This window comes from Rhincodon typus, chromosome 37 (assembly GCF_021869965.1).
Source record: "Rhincodon typus isolate 14 chromosome 37, sRhiTyp1.1, whole genome shotgun sequence".
Lineage (NCBI taxonomy): Eukaryota > Metazoa > Chordata > Chondrichthyes > Orectolobiformes > Rhincodontidae > Rhincodon > Rhincodon typus.
In genome coordinates, this window is record NC_063368.1 from 7,260,602 (window position 1) to 7,275,671 (window position 15,070).

Genomic DNA, 15,070 nt, shown 5'->3' on the forward strand with positions numbered 1-15,070 from the left:
CCCCCCCCCCCACACACACACACACACGCACACAGACTATCATCCAAGGCTGGAATCAACTGTGGATCTCTGGTGCTGTGAGGCAGTGGTACTAACCACTGGGCCACCTTGTCATATTTGGCATGTCACTTGAAAATTTCCATTGTATATTAATGAAAATATGTTAAAGGAATGTCCACATGAGATCTGATTGACCCAAGCAACTGTCCAGCAACAATTAATTGTCTTTGCAGCAGAAAGGAAATTATTGTAAAGACTCAGCAGGTCAGCCAGCATGACAGAATGCAAGACTTTCAGTTTTTTTACCAGAGCCGGTGGACGTTGCAAAAATTTGGAAGAGTTTTGTTTGTACAGAGGATTAGAAACCCATAAATGCCAATAGTACTAGACAAGATAAATGCTGGAAGAATCCTCCTGAGGACCATTGAGCCCAAAACCAGGATTCACAGTCTAGGATATAGTGTAGGCCATTTAGGACTGAGATGAGGAGAAATTTCTTCAGTCCAATTTCAGTCCAACCCTTCAGTCCAACTCATCCAGGCCAACCTGATACCCTAAATGAATCTCGTCCCATTTGCTAGCATTTGGCCCATATCTCTCTAAACCCTCCCTATTCATGTACCCATCCAGATGCTTTTTAAATGTTTTAATTATACCAGCCTCCACCACTTCCTCTGGCAGCTCATTCCATACATTCACCACCCTCTGCGAGAAAACATTGCCCCTTAGGTCCATTTTAAATCTTTCCCCTCTCACCTTAAACCTATGCCCTCTAGTTTTGGACTCCCCCACCCTAGGTAAAAGACCTTGTCTATTCACTCTATCCATGCCCCTCATGATTTTATAAACCTCTATAAGGTCACCCCTCAGCCTCCAAAGCTCCAGGGAACATAGCCCCAGCCTATTAGCCTCTCCCTATAGCTCAAACCCTCCAACCCTAGCAACATCTTTGTAAATCTTTTCTGAAGCCTTTCAAGTTTAGTAACATCTTTCCCATAGCAGGGAAACCAGAACTGAATTCAGTATTCCAAAAATGGCCTAACCAATCTCCTGTGTAGCCACAACATGACCTATATTCAATGCACTGACGAATAAAGGGAAGCATACCAAACGCCTTCTTCACTATCCTGTCTACCTGCAACGCCAGCTTCAAGGGACTATGAACCTGCATCCCTGGGTCTGTTTGTTCGGCAACACTCCCCAGGACCCTACCATTAAGTGTATAAGTCCTGCCCTGATTTGCCTTACCAAAATGCAGCACCTCACATTCATCTAAATTAAGTTTCATCTGCCACTGAACCTGTGGAATTCTCTGCTACAGAAAACAGTTGAGGCAAAAAAATTGAATGATTTTGAGAAGGAGTTAGATATAGTTCTTAGGGCTAGAGGGATCAGGGTATGGGATGAACATGGGAACAGGGGACTGGGTTGGCCGGTCACAACTCATTAGTTCAGCCACAATCATACTGAATAGTAAAGCAGGCTCGAAGGGATAAAAGGCCTATTCCTGCTGTTATTTTCTATGTTTCTATGTTAAAATCACACAGAATTCTTTAACACACATGGCCAATAAGAAACCTAGGCCAGGTAAGAATTTGGAACAAAATTATGTAAAGAAGTATTTATAAAGGGATTAGTATAGACAGCTCCAGTTAAAGAGGCAGCAATGGAACAGGTACAATGGGCTGAATGGCCTCTTACTGCACTTATCTGGGTTTTGATTCTAATGCCTCAAAGAGTGCTGTGAGATAGCAACAAAGACAAAGGTTCTGCACACAATACATTTCCATTAAAAAGTGTCACCTAATCGACATTTGTTGCACTGGTTGAGGGATCAATGTCAGATGGAAATCATTTCCCACCTTGGCAATTTGAAAATTGCCAAAAGATTTTTAATACACACCTGAACAGATGAACAGATAAACAGAACCTCCGATTAGTATCACAACTGACTTAGAGGGGTGCAAAGAGTTAAATTATGAGGACAGCATGCACAAGTTTGGATTGCATTCTTTTGAGTTTAGGAGACTGAAGGGTGACCTGACGGAGGTGGACCAGAAACGTTCACCTTTTTGTCATCTCTCTGCTGATGTGTTGCATGTAGAAACCATCATTCCGAAAACAATTCATATATCCGGCTATTTAAGAGTCTCACACAAACCCTTTATGCATCGGCATGGATCCGATTCGGCTAGTTATTGACTAACGAGCTGTCAAACTCACCTATTTAGATGAGTATTTAACAGATTGGTATTTTCGAAGTTGCAAAGGTTCTCGTTAATTTCTCTTACGTCTGCATTGTGTATGGAGACGCTGCAACTAATCATCTCAATGAACAGTTTCCTATTTTATAAACGCTTCAAGCTCCAACCCACAATAAAGTCTTGTTTCTATTCTGGAAATGTTCCCAAAAAATAACCACTTGATCAAAACAATCAACCTGGAGGCATTTAATTGGTGTGAATTGTTATTGCATCTACCCACTCTGAATCTGCTGGTGTTTAGAAGGATAAAAGGCAACTTAAGGGATCTTCGTAGGGGTGGCTATGGAGAGGATGTTTCCACTAGTGGGAGAATCTAGATCTAGGGGTCATTGTTTCAAAATTAGGCGCCAATCATTTTAAACAAAGTTAAGGAGAATTCTTTTTTCCCTGAGGATCGTGAATTCTCTTCCTCAAAAGGGAGTGGAAGCAGAGTTTTTGAATACATTTTCAGACAAATTCAGATAGATTCTGGATATGTAAGGGGGTAAGGTTATTGAATATAGGCAGGAGCCATAGAGTCATACAGCACAAAAACAGACCCTCTGGTCCAACCAGTCCATGCCAAACATAATCCCAAACTAAACTAGTCCCATCTGCCTGCTCCTGGCCCACATCCCTCCAAACCTTTCCTGTTCATGTACTTATCCAAATGTCTTTTAAACGTTGTAACTGTACCCATATCCACCACTTCCTTAGGAAGTTCATTCCACACACGAACCACCCTCTGTGTAAAGAATTTACCCATGTGGAGTAATCAGATCAGACATGATCTTATTGAATGGTTGGGTAGGCTAGAGGGATCAAATGGTCTACTTCTGAAACTTATAAAGTATTGAAGGTGACAGGGCAGAGAGTGCAGTTTAAGGTATGCACAGTCCAAGATTTTATAAATAGAGGCATAGAGTCCAAAAGCAGGACGTCTAAGGTGAATCTTTATGCAATTTTGGCTTGGCCTTAACTGGAATATCATGTCCAATTCTGGGTGCCAAAATTTGGGAAGAACATGAGTGTGTTTGAGAGATGACAGAAAAGATTTAAGAGAATCATACTGGGTCTGAGACACTTCAGTTATGTGGATACTTTGGCAAAGCCAGGACTGTTCTCCTAAAGAACAGAAGGTTGATACAAGATTTGGCAAGACCCGATAATTTCATGAGGGAAGTGGATAGTTTGGAGAAATAGAAACTGTTCTAATTGGCAGAAGAGTCTAAAATCAGATGGCACTGGTTTGAAGTGTTTGGCAAAAGAAGCAGCGGCATTTATTTTCTGCAATGAGTGGTTAGGATCTAGAATGTATTGCCTGGGAGTGTGGAAGGGAAAGATTCAAACATGGCTTTCAAGAGGAATTGGATGATTACCTGAGGAGAAAAGATTCTCAGAGCACGGTAAAGTGAGATGAGATGAGGTGCCCTTGCAGAGAGCTTGGAGCAGATGCACCAGGTCAAAAGTCTTCCTTTTGTGCTCTACTCAAACTGTTGCACTGAGTTTCTGTGATAAGTGGATGCCAAACAAAAAGCCAACATGAAACAAACTGTACTGGAAATGTTATTGTAGAATCCCTACTGACTGGAAGCAGGCTATAATTCCCATTGCTAATCCACCTAACCTGCACATCCCTGCACACTATGGGTAATGTAGCATGGCCAATCCACCTAACCTGCACACCTTTGGACTTTGGGAGGAAACGGGAGCAGCCGGAGGAAACCCACACAGACACAGGGAGAACGTGTAAACTCTACACCGACAGTCTACCAAGGGTGGAATCAAATCTAGGTCCCTGGCGTGGTGAGGCAGCAGTGCTAACCACTGAGCTACTGTACCACCCTCTCAGCTCTGTTTCTCACTCAACAGATGTTGCCAGAACTTGCTGATTTTATTTCAAGCTGACATGAGGTGGGATGACTAAATACTTGGTTGAAATGATGGGTTTACTGGAGGAGTTGCAAGTGGAAAGCTGCATTAGCTTTGGGAGATGTTGAGAGGAGGAACAAGAGGGATTACACAATCATCACGAAGAATTCCAATTACAATTTAGGATAGGGTAATTCCTCAACACCTTGTACTTGCTGTGAGTGGCTAAGCTGGTTGGTGCATTGGGCAGGTTGGAAAAGCTGTGCACAGCATTTTGCTGGATTATTATTTCAAAGAATTTCACAACAATGCACAATTTCCATGAGCCGTTAAATATTTCTTGCAAAAAAAAAGCCCCCTGAACGTCCTTACCTTCTCCCAGACTCGCTCTTTGTTGAGTAAGATAATAACTAATTTGGGATGCATCTGGTACCCGTCTTCACTGAAGGAAAGGTTTCTTCCCTCGAAGCTTACATTCATAAGGTATCTGCAAAAAATAGAGGAGAAGCTGGAGATTAAAGTCGAGAATGTGGAGTTGCCTCTGTTTATTGTCAGTCATCACTAGGTGCTCAACAAAACACTACAATTAGAAGCTCTGAAAAGAAACCATTACTCAACAGAGAAACCTGTGGGTTGGTTCGTCTTATGGTTCAAGCCTGCAGTTAGCATTCACTGCCTTACAGTGTGATGCTATTTTCAGGGCATTCAAGAGGCAACAGTACTCAGTAATCTCCCATTCTGAATGCTCAAATATGCAAAGTTGAATATGCATCAATTATCATATCACCCGCCTTAAGTGGCACCGTGGGTTAAACAGTGGCCTACCACACACAACAAAAACTTGCATTTGTATTGTGCCTGGGATGGAGAGGAGAAACCATCTGGAAGTGTTTATCAAGGAGAATAGTCAGACAGAGGAATTGACACTGTACCAAAGGAAAGAGGCATTGCGAGATGTGGCCAAAAGATGGTCAAAGAAGTCGATTGTAGGGAAGATTTTAAAAGGATGAGAGGGAAGTGGAGAGGCAAAGGGATTTACTGAGAGAATTACAAGGTAATTTTATATGTAACTTGCCAACCTGGAAAATTCACAAATGATGACAAACTCCAAGTCAAAAATAATAAATGGAGGCCTGTGACTCTAGTCCCTTCCTTCCATCTTCACAGAGGCTAAACTCAATTGCACATTGGTCCATGCTTAAAGGACCAGCGCGACACAACATAATCCATTTTCTGTGACAGGGTCTAGAGGCTTCAGCCTTTCCAATGACATTTGAGACCAAAAACATATTGCAGCAGGACACATGCTTCCAGTGACTAATACTGCTGTTATTCCCAAAACCATCCATCTTTTGAATTAGAGGAGAAATTGAAAGTACACAGAATTGTAATCTGGGGATATAGTTTAAAAATTATACTGAACGCTCTGCAGAAATAGAAATGAGCATCAAGGGAAGGTGATCCAGGAGTTACACTAAAGAACAGGTAAATAGAACAAGTCAACATGTTCACAATGGCCCTACACCATCTGGATTTATATTACAAGTTTGATTTTCCAAATATTGCTACTTGTGCCCACTCACTGAAAAACATATCTGTAAATAAATTTCTTGCAGTTGATGGACTCTGCAAATATTGGCTCCTCATGTAAACTGCTTAAATTCTAACAAATGGCAGATACACTGAGGAACATCATAGTGCTGGAATATATGAAACAATCATAGGAACACAGGAACAGGAGTAGGCCATTCAGTCCATCAAACCTGCCCCACCGTTTATGATCTTCACTGATCAAACACTTCAATATCTTTTACCCATCCTGGCACTATAACCCTATACAATAGGAACACAGAAACATGAGTAGGCCATTTAGCCCATTGAATGAACACATGCCCCAGAAAGAAAGCAAACATTATTTCTTTATGTCCTCATAGATATGAGCAGATCACAGCAAACTTAGGAAAGGCAATCGAGTAAATCATCCCATTTCAAAAAATTAAGTGATTCCAGTCTAGAAAATTATCAAGTTCTTCCCAGTGCTGAAGGGTTCAACTTTCATGGGATACAAATTAGAACTGAGAACAGTTGAAAGCGAGACTCAAACAGAATTTTTCTCCCTGATAATTTACAGTTACAGAGAAAGACTTGTACTTGAAATCATGGTTTGGATATGCCAAAACATCTTGCAGCCAACAATTTAGGAAATGCAACAGGCAATTGGCACATACAAAGCTCCCACAAATAGCAAAATTATTATCTCCAGATAACTAGTTTTAGTGATGTTGATTGAGCGATAGATAATCATCAGGACATAGAAGGAGCTCTCCTGCAATAGTAGGGTGGGATCTATACAGTCCACCTGAGAAGACAGAAAAAGGCCATGATTTAATGTTGCATTCAAATGACTGCTACCTCTAACTTTGTAGCACACCCTCAGTTCAGCAGTGTGTGAGTCAGCCTGGATTTTGTCCTCAGGTTCCTGTTTGGAGTCAACAATGACCTGAGCCACAATTAACATCCAATGTAGTACGTGGAAAAGTCTCCCAAAGGACAATGCTACGGATGTGGTAAGCATGGAAGTTCAAAGAAGCAGTCGTTGCTGTTGAGAATCTCCTTGGGTATCCTTCTATTCCATCAATTGAATGAGCTGGGTTTGGGCAGACAGCCGATCTCCAAACCATTTAAACTTATGCCCCAGTGAAAACCAGAGAATAAACTCCCACGCCTGACCTGAATCTAACCCATTCTGCCGGAGTGAGTAAGGTTACAACGTACCGCTATACATTCTGTTTGCTGGTGTTGCTGAGACAAAAACTCAGGATTCAATACCCATTTCAGGACTTCATAGCTATGGAAGACACATCATAACACAGCCAAAAATGGTTGCTTATCAATCTGTAAATCCTTCACATGCAAATCCTTTGGCAGGCTGTAATTGCAAGAGGCTTCTTTGTCAGCCGGAACTGTGTGATGCCGCAGCACAACAGCCTCCCTATGTTAGCAAGCATCATGTTTGTTCTGAGGGACTACCACATATGTATTCCATTTCATCCTCGGAGTCTTAAAAGAAGTAGCCAGCAAAATCATTGATGCGTAACTATAATTTTCCAAAACTCATTTCATTCAGGAAAGGTTCCTTTATATTGGAAAATTGCTAATGTAACTCCTTCATTCAAAAATGGAGGGTGGCAAATAGAAGGAAATTACAGGCCAGTAAACTTAACGTCAATCATAGGGAAATGTTAGAAGCTATTATTAAAGACATTATAATAGGGCACTTGGATAAGTTCAAGATAATCAGGCAGAGTCAATCAGAGATAGTAAGGTCTGCTGATGCTGGAGTCTGAGATAATACAGTCTGAAGCTGGAGGAAAACAGCAGGCCAGGTAGCATCAGAGGAGCAGGAAAGCTGATGTTTCGGGTCAGGACCCTTCTTCAGAAATGGGGGAGGGGAAGCGGGCTCTGAAATAAATGGGGGGGAGGTGGTGATAGCAGGTATATAGTGGAGCAGATAGGTGGGAAAGAAGACAGACAGATCAAGGAGGCGGGGATGTAGCTATGCCTGCCTCTTTGTAGGTTACGTGGAACAGTCCCTCTTCCGCAGCTACACTGGCACTATTCCCCACTTCTTCCTCCGCTACATCGATGACTGTATCGGCGCCACCTTGTGCTCCCACGAGGAGCTCGAACAGTTCATCAACTTTACTAACACCTTCCACCCCAACCTCAAGTTCACCTGGACCATCTCTGATACCTCTCTCTCTCCGTCCTGGACTTCTCTGTCTCCATCTCTGGTGACCACCTCAAAACTGATATCTATTTCAAGCCCACCGACTCTCACAGCTACCTAGACCGCACCTCCTCTCACCCACCTTCCTGCAAAAATGTGATCCCTTACTCACAATTCCTCCGCCTCCACCGCATCTGCTCCCAAGATGAGGTGTTCCACTCCCGAACATCCCAGATGTCCTCGTATTTCAAGGATTGCAACATCTCCCCCCCACCAGTGGTCAAATCACCCTCAACCGCATCTCTTGCTTTTCCTGCATCGCAGCCCTCACACCCACTCCCCGCAATTAAAACAAAGACAGAATTCCCCTTGTCCTCACCCCATTAACCTCCGAATTCAACGCATCATTCTCTGCCACTTCCGCCACCTGCAATCTGACCCCACTACGAGGGATATATTTCCTTCCCGACCCTTATCTGCTTTCCGGAAGTACACTCTCTCTGTGACTCCTTTGTCTGCTCCACACTCCCCACTAGGCCCACCACCCCCGGCACCTTTCCCTGCAACCATAGGAAGTGCTACACCTGCCCCTACACCTCACCCCTCATCCCCATCCCAGGCCCCAAAAAAACCTTCCACATCAAACAGATGGTCACCTGTACATCTGCTAATGTGGTCTATTGTATCCACTGTTCCCGATATGGCCTCCTTTACATCGGTGAGACCAAGCGGAGACGCGGAGACTCGGAGACCGCTTTGTAGAACACCTACGCTCGGTTTGCGACAAACGACAACACCTCCCAGTCGCGAACCACTTCAACTTCCCCTCCCACTCCCTGGGTGACATGTCCATCCTGGGCCTCCTCCAGTGTCACAACGATGGCACCCAGAAATTGGAGGAAAAGCACCTCATATTCCGCCTTGGAAGTCTACAACCCAATGGTCTCAATGTGGACTTTACTAGCTTCAAAAATCTCCCCATCCCCAACCTTATCCCAAGACCAGCACCCCCTCTCATCTGCGCCTCCTTGACCTGTCTGTCTTCTCTCCCACCTATCTGCTCCACTATCTACCTGCTATCACCGCACCCCCCCACTCTATTTATTTCTAAGCCCCCTTCCCCTCTCCCATTTCTGAAGAAGGGGCCTGACCTGAAACATCAGCTTTCCTTCTCCCCTAATGCTGCCTGGCCTGCTGTGTTCCTCCAGCTCCACACTGTATTATATTAGGCAGAGTCAATATTGATTTGTCAAAGGGAAATCATATTTAACTAATTTATTGGAGCCCTTCGAAGAGATAACTTGTGTTGTAGATAAAGGGAAACCAATGGATTTTTAAAAAAATTTATTTATTCATGTGATGAGGGCATCACTGGCTAGGTCAGCATTCATTGCCCAGAGGGCAGTTAAGAGTCAACACTTGCTGTGGGTCTGGAGTCACATGTAGTTCAGACCAAGTAACAATGGCAATTTCCTTCCCTAAAGGACGTTAGTGAACCAGATGGATTTTTCTTGACAATCGACAAAGGTTTCATGGTCGTCATTAGACTCTTAATTCCAGATATTTATTGAATTCAAATTCTACCATCTGCTGTGGCGGGATTCAAACCCGATTCCCCAGAACATTCCCAGGGTCTCCAGATTAACAGTCCAGCATAACACCCTAGGCCATCACCTCCCTTTACTATATTTAGAATTCCAGAAGGCATTTGGTAAGATGCTAAATAAAGGTTACTGTGGAAAATAAGAACGCATGGTGTTGAGGTAACATATCGGCTTGCTAACAGGATGTAGACATTGGGAATAAGTGGGTCTTTTTCAGGCTGACAGGATGTCATGAGTGGTGTGCTACAGGGGTTTTTGCTGCCAGCTCAACTCTTTACAATTAATATCAATGATTTGGATGAAGGGATCAAAGGTATGGCAACTAAATTTGCTGATGACACAAAATGGGTAGGAAAGTGAGTTGTGAAGACAACGTAATCAGCCTAGAAAGGCATATACGTAGGTTAAGTGAGTGGCAAAGATCTAGCAAATGATTATAATGTAGAAATGGGTGAAATTGTCTATTTCAATAAAAAGAAACATATTATCTAAATGGTGAGAGGTTGCAGAGCCCTGAGATACAGAGGGATCCGGGTGTCCTACAGCAGGTTAGTGTGCAGGTACAGCAAGTAATCAGGAAAGCTAATAGAATGTAACTTGAATGGAATTTAATGAGAGACTGGGGTGGTTATGCTTCAGTTATATAGGGCATTAGTGAAATCACATCTGGAGTACTGTGTACAGTACTGATCACCATATTTATGAAAGGATATTAATGCACTGGAAGCAGTTCAGAGAAGGTTTATTGGATTAATGTCTAGAATAAGCAGTTTGCCTAATGAGAAAAGGCCTTTATCTGCTGAAGTTTGTAAAGGCCAGAGGTGACTTAATTGAGACATGTAGGATCCTGAGGGGACTTGACTGCATAGATGTTGAAAGGATGTCTCCTCTTGTGGGAATATCTAGAACTATGGGTCATAGTTACAGATGAGGAAACATCTTTTCTCTCTCTGAGGGTTAAGAGTCTTTGGAATTCCCTTTCTCAACAGGCAGTGGATGAAGAAGTTTTGAATATTTCTAAGGCAGACATAGCTAGATTCTTCATTACCAAGGGGATGAAAAATTATTAGGAACATGCAGAAACGTAAACTTAAGGTTAAAATCAGATCAGCCAAGATCTTATTGAATGAGGGAGCATGCTGGAAGGTATGTTGTGAAACTAGAAAAGGTTCAGAAAAGATAAACGAGGATGTTGCCAGGGTTGGAGGATTTGAGCTATAGGGAGAGGCTCAATAGGCTGGGGCTATTTTCCCTGGAGTGTCAGAGGCTGATGGGGGATCTTATAAGGGTTTATAAAATCATCAGAGGCATAAATAAGGTGAATAGTCAATGTCTTTTTCCCAGGGTTGGGGAGTCCAAAACTAGAGGGCATAGGTTTAAGGTGAGAGGGGAAAGATTTAAAAGGGACCTAAGGGGCAACTTTTCCACACAGAGCGTGGTGAGTATATGGAATGAGCTGCCAGAGAGGCGGTAGAAGCTGGTATAATAACAACATTTAAAAGGAATCTGGAAGGGTATATGAATAGGACAGGTTTAGAGTGATGTGGGCTAGCAAATGGGACTAGATTTATATAGGATTACTGATCGGCATGGATGAGTTGGACCGAAGGGTCTATTTCCATGCTTGTATCTCTACGACTCTATGACTGTATAGCTGACTGACCTACACTTGTTCCTTGTTCTTATGTTCATATGTTCTTATGTTTATGCAATACACAACAGTTAAATATCTGTATTTATATTTAAAATTTGTAGCGTCATTGAGTCATACAGCATAGAAACAGACGCTTTGGTCCAACTAGTCCATGTTGACAATAATCCCAAACTAAACTAGTCCCACATGCCTATGCTTGGCCCATAACGCTCCAAACATTTTAAGTTCATGTACTTATCAATGTGTCTTGTAAACATTGTAACTGTACCCACATTCATCACTTTCTCCAGAAGTTCATTCCATACACGAACTACTCACTGCGTAAAAAAACTGCCCTTCATGTCTTTTTTAAATCTTTGTCCACTCACCTTCAAAATGTGCCCCCTTGTCTTGAAATCCCCTACCCTAGGGAAAAGTTATCAGTCATTCGCCTTATCTATACTCCTCATGATTTTGTAAACCTTTATGTGCTCCAGTCATAAAAGTCCCAGGCTATCCAATGTCTCCTTATAACTCAAACCCTTTATTCCTGGCAACATTCTGGTAAATCTCTTCTGAACCCTCTCCAGCTTAATAATATCCTTCCTATAACAGAGAAACCAGTACACCAGAAGAGGCCTCACTAAAATCCTGTACAACTCAACATAACGTCCCAACTCCTGTACGCAAAGGTCTGAGCAATGAAGGCAAGCATGCTAAATGCCTTCTTAACCACCTAATCTATATGTGACGCAAAGCTCAAATAATTGTGTACCTGAATCCCTAGATCTCTCCGTTCTACAATACTGCCCAAGGCCCTAATTTTAATTGTATAAGTCCTGCCCTTGTTTGTTTTACCAAATGCAATACCTCGCCTTTATCCAAACTAAACTCCATCTGCCACTCTTTGGCCCATTGACCCAATTGATCAAGATCTCTTTGTAATCTTAGATAATCTTCTTCACTGTCTACTATACCACTAAATTTATATCTCTAATTACAAAACAGTTGTCACATGTCAACTTTTCCCCAAAGTAATTTAGTTGGGCTCAATGGAAGCTCCGGCTAAATGGGGCAAATGGATGCACCGACAATGGAAAATCCCTGAGCAAAAAATACAGAACATCCAGTGCCTCCTTCAGCATTACAGACCAGCTCCCTTATATTTCATTCACTATTATAATGCATACCTTCCCTGTACTGCTTACATGACCATCTTCTCCATCACTGTATTCAGCATTCCCATCCATCAGTCTCATATGGTGTTGAACTCAGTGACTCGTTGCCTTCATAACACAATACAGCATTATAGACCAGGCCTCCTCTGTACTGTAATTAGCATTACAGTCTCATCCAAAGCTGAACAGTACAAATTAATAACTCCATACCACATTATTGTCATATAGACCAATGCCTGTACTATAGTAAAACACAGTGAGGATAACCACAGTGAACAACCACAACTGTACTGGACAACCTTCCTATATTTGTCTGACATCGTTCACTCCAGGTGAGACCTGTCCATGTGAGATCCACAATTTAATACCAGTTGGTGACAAATCTGAAGCAAGTTATTGGTTTTACTAAGTGTACACCCATCAATGTCAATTCATATGGTTATGTGGACGCTGACAAAACGTTAAGTCTTTTTGTTGGCTTATGGACACAATGTATATGGATTTCTAGGCATGAGGTTCTGGATTTGATTTGCACTGAATGTATGATTCTGGGAATTTTGATGTACCAATCAACTGCTTTTGGCGTACAGAAATGTGTGGTATGGTCTTATGGTACTCTTATAGATCCTTGTGGCAATCTGGACACTTTCTTTAGCATGATGGAATCTGAATTGCTTACCAACGGATCCTGCAAGGGAATTCTCCAAAGAGAATCATCAGATGTAGTTTGAAGTGTTTTCAGAAGGAAGTAAAATTGAGGTTAGGATAATGTAAGAAACTGGATTGAGTTTACATGGCACTGATGGAGGGAGGTACAGTTTAGACAGTATAGGCCAGAAGTTGGTCGGAGGCATTGAGGTTATTGAAAACTAGATAATGAAGAAGGTTTACTTTAACTGAGTATGGAGCAGGGAGGTGAGAGTTCAACTCACTGGGGATGAAGTAGGAAGGAAACATTGATATGAATCGAGATGAGGTAAGGAGCAGGAGTTTGAGATTCTTGAAGTTGGGTTAGGGAGGAATGATTGAGTTTATTAGGGCTTAGATAAAAATGGGGTGTTGTGGTTCTTGGGATGGGTGGGGGGAGGCACTGAGGTTATTCAGAATGAAGGTGTTGAGGTTATAGCAGATGGGGTAGGAATAAGAGGTTGAATTATATGGAAAACATAGTAAAATGGAACTGATTCATCAGACAGTATACTCATTGAATTAATTGGATTCTGGTATGAACCTAAAACATCTTAAGAGGCAGTCAAGTGTAATTCATTTTTTTAATCATTTCTGATCTGTGATTCACAAATTAACAACTGAAAGGCTTAAATTTCAAAATGCAAAGAGCCCTTTCTTTTCTCCCTCCAGACAAAGAAAATACAGTTAGCAATAAAATTACTGATATATTCTAATTACATCTTTTCTTTACTCTCTGGTATCAAAGACTTTACATTGCTGACTCACATATCATGGTGACATCACATGTTTTAGTTGGCCAAATATTTGCCTGTGTGGTTAATCTATGCAGAACATGTTATTCCCTTGGGAATTCTGCCCTGACAGAGATTTATATCCTCACTTGAAGCAAATAATTACTCACAAGGCAGTCTCTACCGAACCTCCAAAACACTAGGAAAAGTAAGGCTCATTAGCTTCAACTAATCTATTTACTTCAGGTAATGGCTTTTCTTCTTTTAGACAAAGTCAGGTAAAGGTCAATATTTAGCAATTTACTTCTAGAGATTTTATTGTCAGCTTTTTTTGGTGATATTATTTTGCCAGTGATAGTACTAGTTTAAGCCGAGTCCCAATGCAAAACCAGAGGACAATGAAATGTACGTCAAATTTTCCTGCATTAATATCCCGAAAAGCAGGAAACTTTGGTCACAAGAGTTGTGGTTTTTGCAGTTCTAACATCATACATAGGAAAGGATAAAGTTTAAGTTTGTTCTGCTTTAATAAAGAGCATCACACACTTAGCAGAAAAAACTCAGAAGCTTATCTCTGAATGACAGCACAGATCCCATGAGTGGCGAAGGGTATACTTCCAAATGAAGTGAGTATTGTTCCACCTAACAGAGAATAAGACTGTTGCTTCCACTTGGAAATGACACTGTTAGTCCTGGCAGAAAACAGTTCCGTTATTCCCAGTGTAGAACGCAGTTGCTCCCAATAGAGAAGAGCAGAGTTATACCATTGGGGAAGAGCATTATCACTCCCAAAGGGGAACAACTCCCAGCTACAAAGAGTTCAGTTTGTTTTAGTGACACATAAAAACAGAAATAGCTGGCTAAACTCAGGGGTCTGGCTACATCTGTGGAGAGAAAACAGAGTTAACATTTTGAATCCATTACCCCTCTTCAGCACCCAGGAAAAGGTAGTATTTATGCTGATGACAGGATGGGGAGGAGTGAGCAGATAGATGGAGATCAGAGAAAGAAAGAAAAAGAAGTATGGCAAAAGGCAGACACAGCTTACTTCAGTGCTACCGTTCATGAATATTGATTAAGTGTAATGTATCTGCAGTGAATTTATCTCCATCTTATATAATATCAGTTGTACTGCTGCATCAAAAGCTGGGTAAATTCATGAAGTAAGATTGTAAACTTATGCTAAATGTGTCCATTTTTCCATGACAACAGTGTGTATCACAGAGATAGTAGGAACTGCAGATGCTGGAGAATCTGAGATAACAAGGTGTAGAGCTGGATGAACACAGCAGGCCAAGCAGCATCAAAGGAGCAGGAAGGCTGAAGAAGGGTCTAGGCCCGTAATGTCAGCCTTCCTGCTCCTCTGATGCTGCTTGGCCTGCTGTGTTC

The 15,070-nt window shown here is 41.9% G+C and overlaps 1 protein-coding gene across 1 annotated transcript in view; it reads right to left on the bottom strand.

Annotated features, from left to right (window-relative positions):
• LOC109922578 (glutamate receptor ionotropic, NMDA 2B-like) overlaps positions 1–15,070 on the bottom strand; it is a 263,374-nt gene that overhangs the window by 62,809 nt on the left and 185,495 nt on the right. Inside the window, exon 4 of the mRNA XM_048617643.1 lies at positions 4,488–4,602. Coding sequence (XP_048473600.1) covers positions 4,488–4,602 — 115 coding nt within the window. The remainder of the gene's footprint in view (positions 1–4,487; positions 4,603–15,070) is intronic.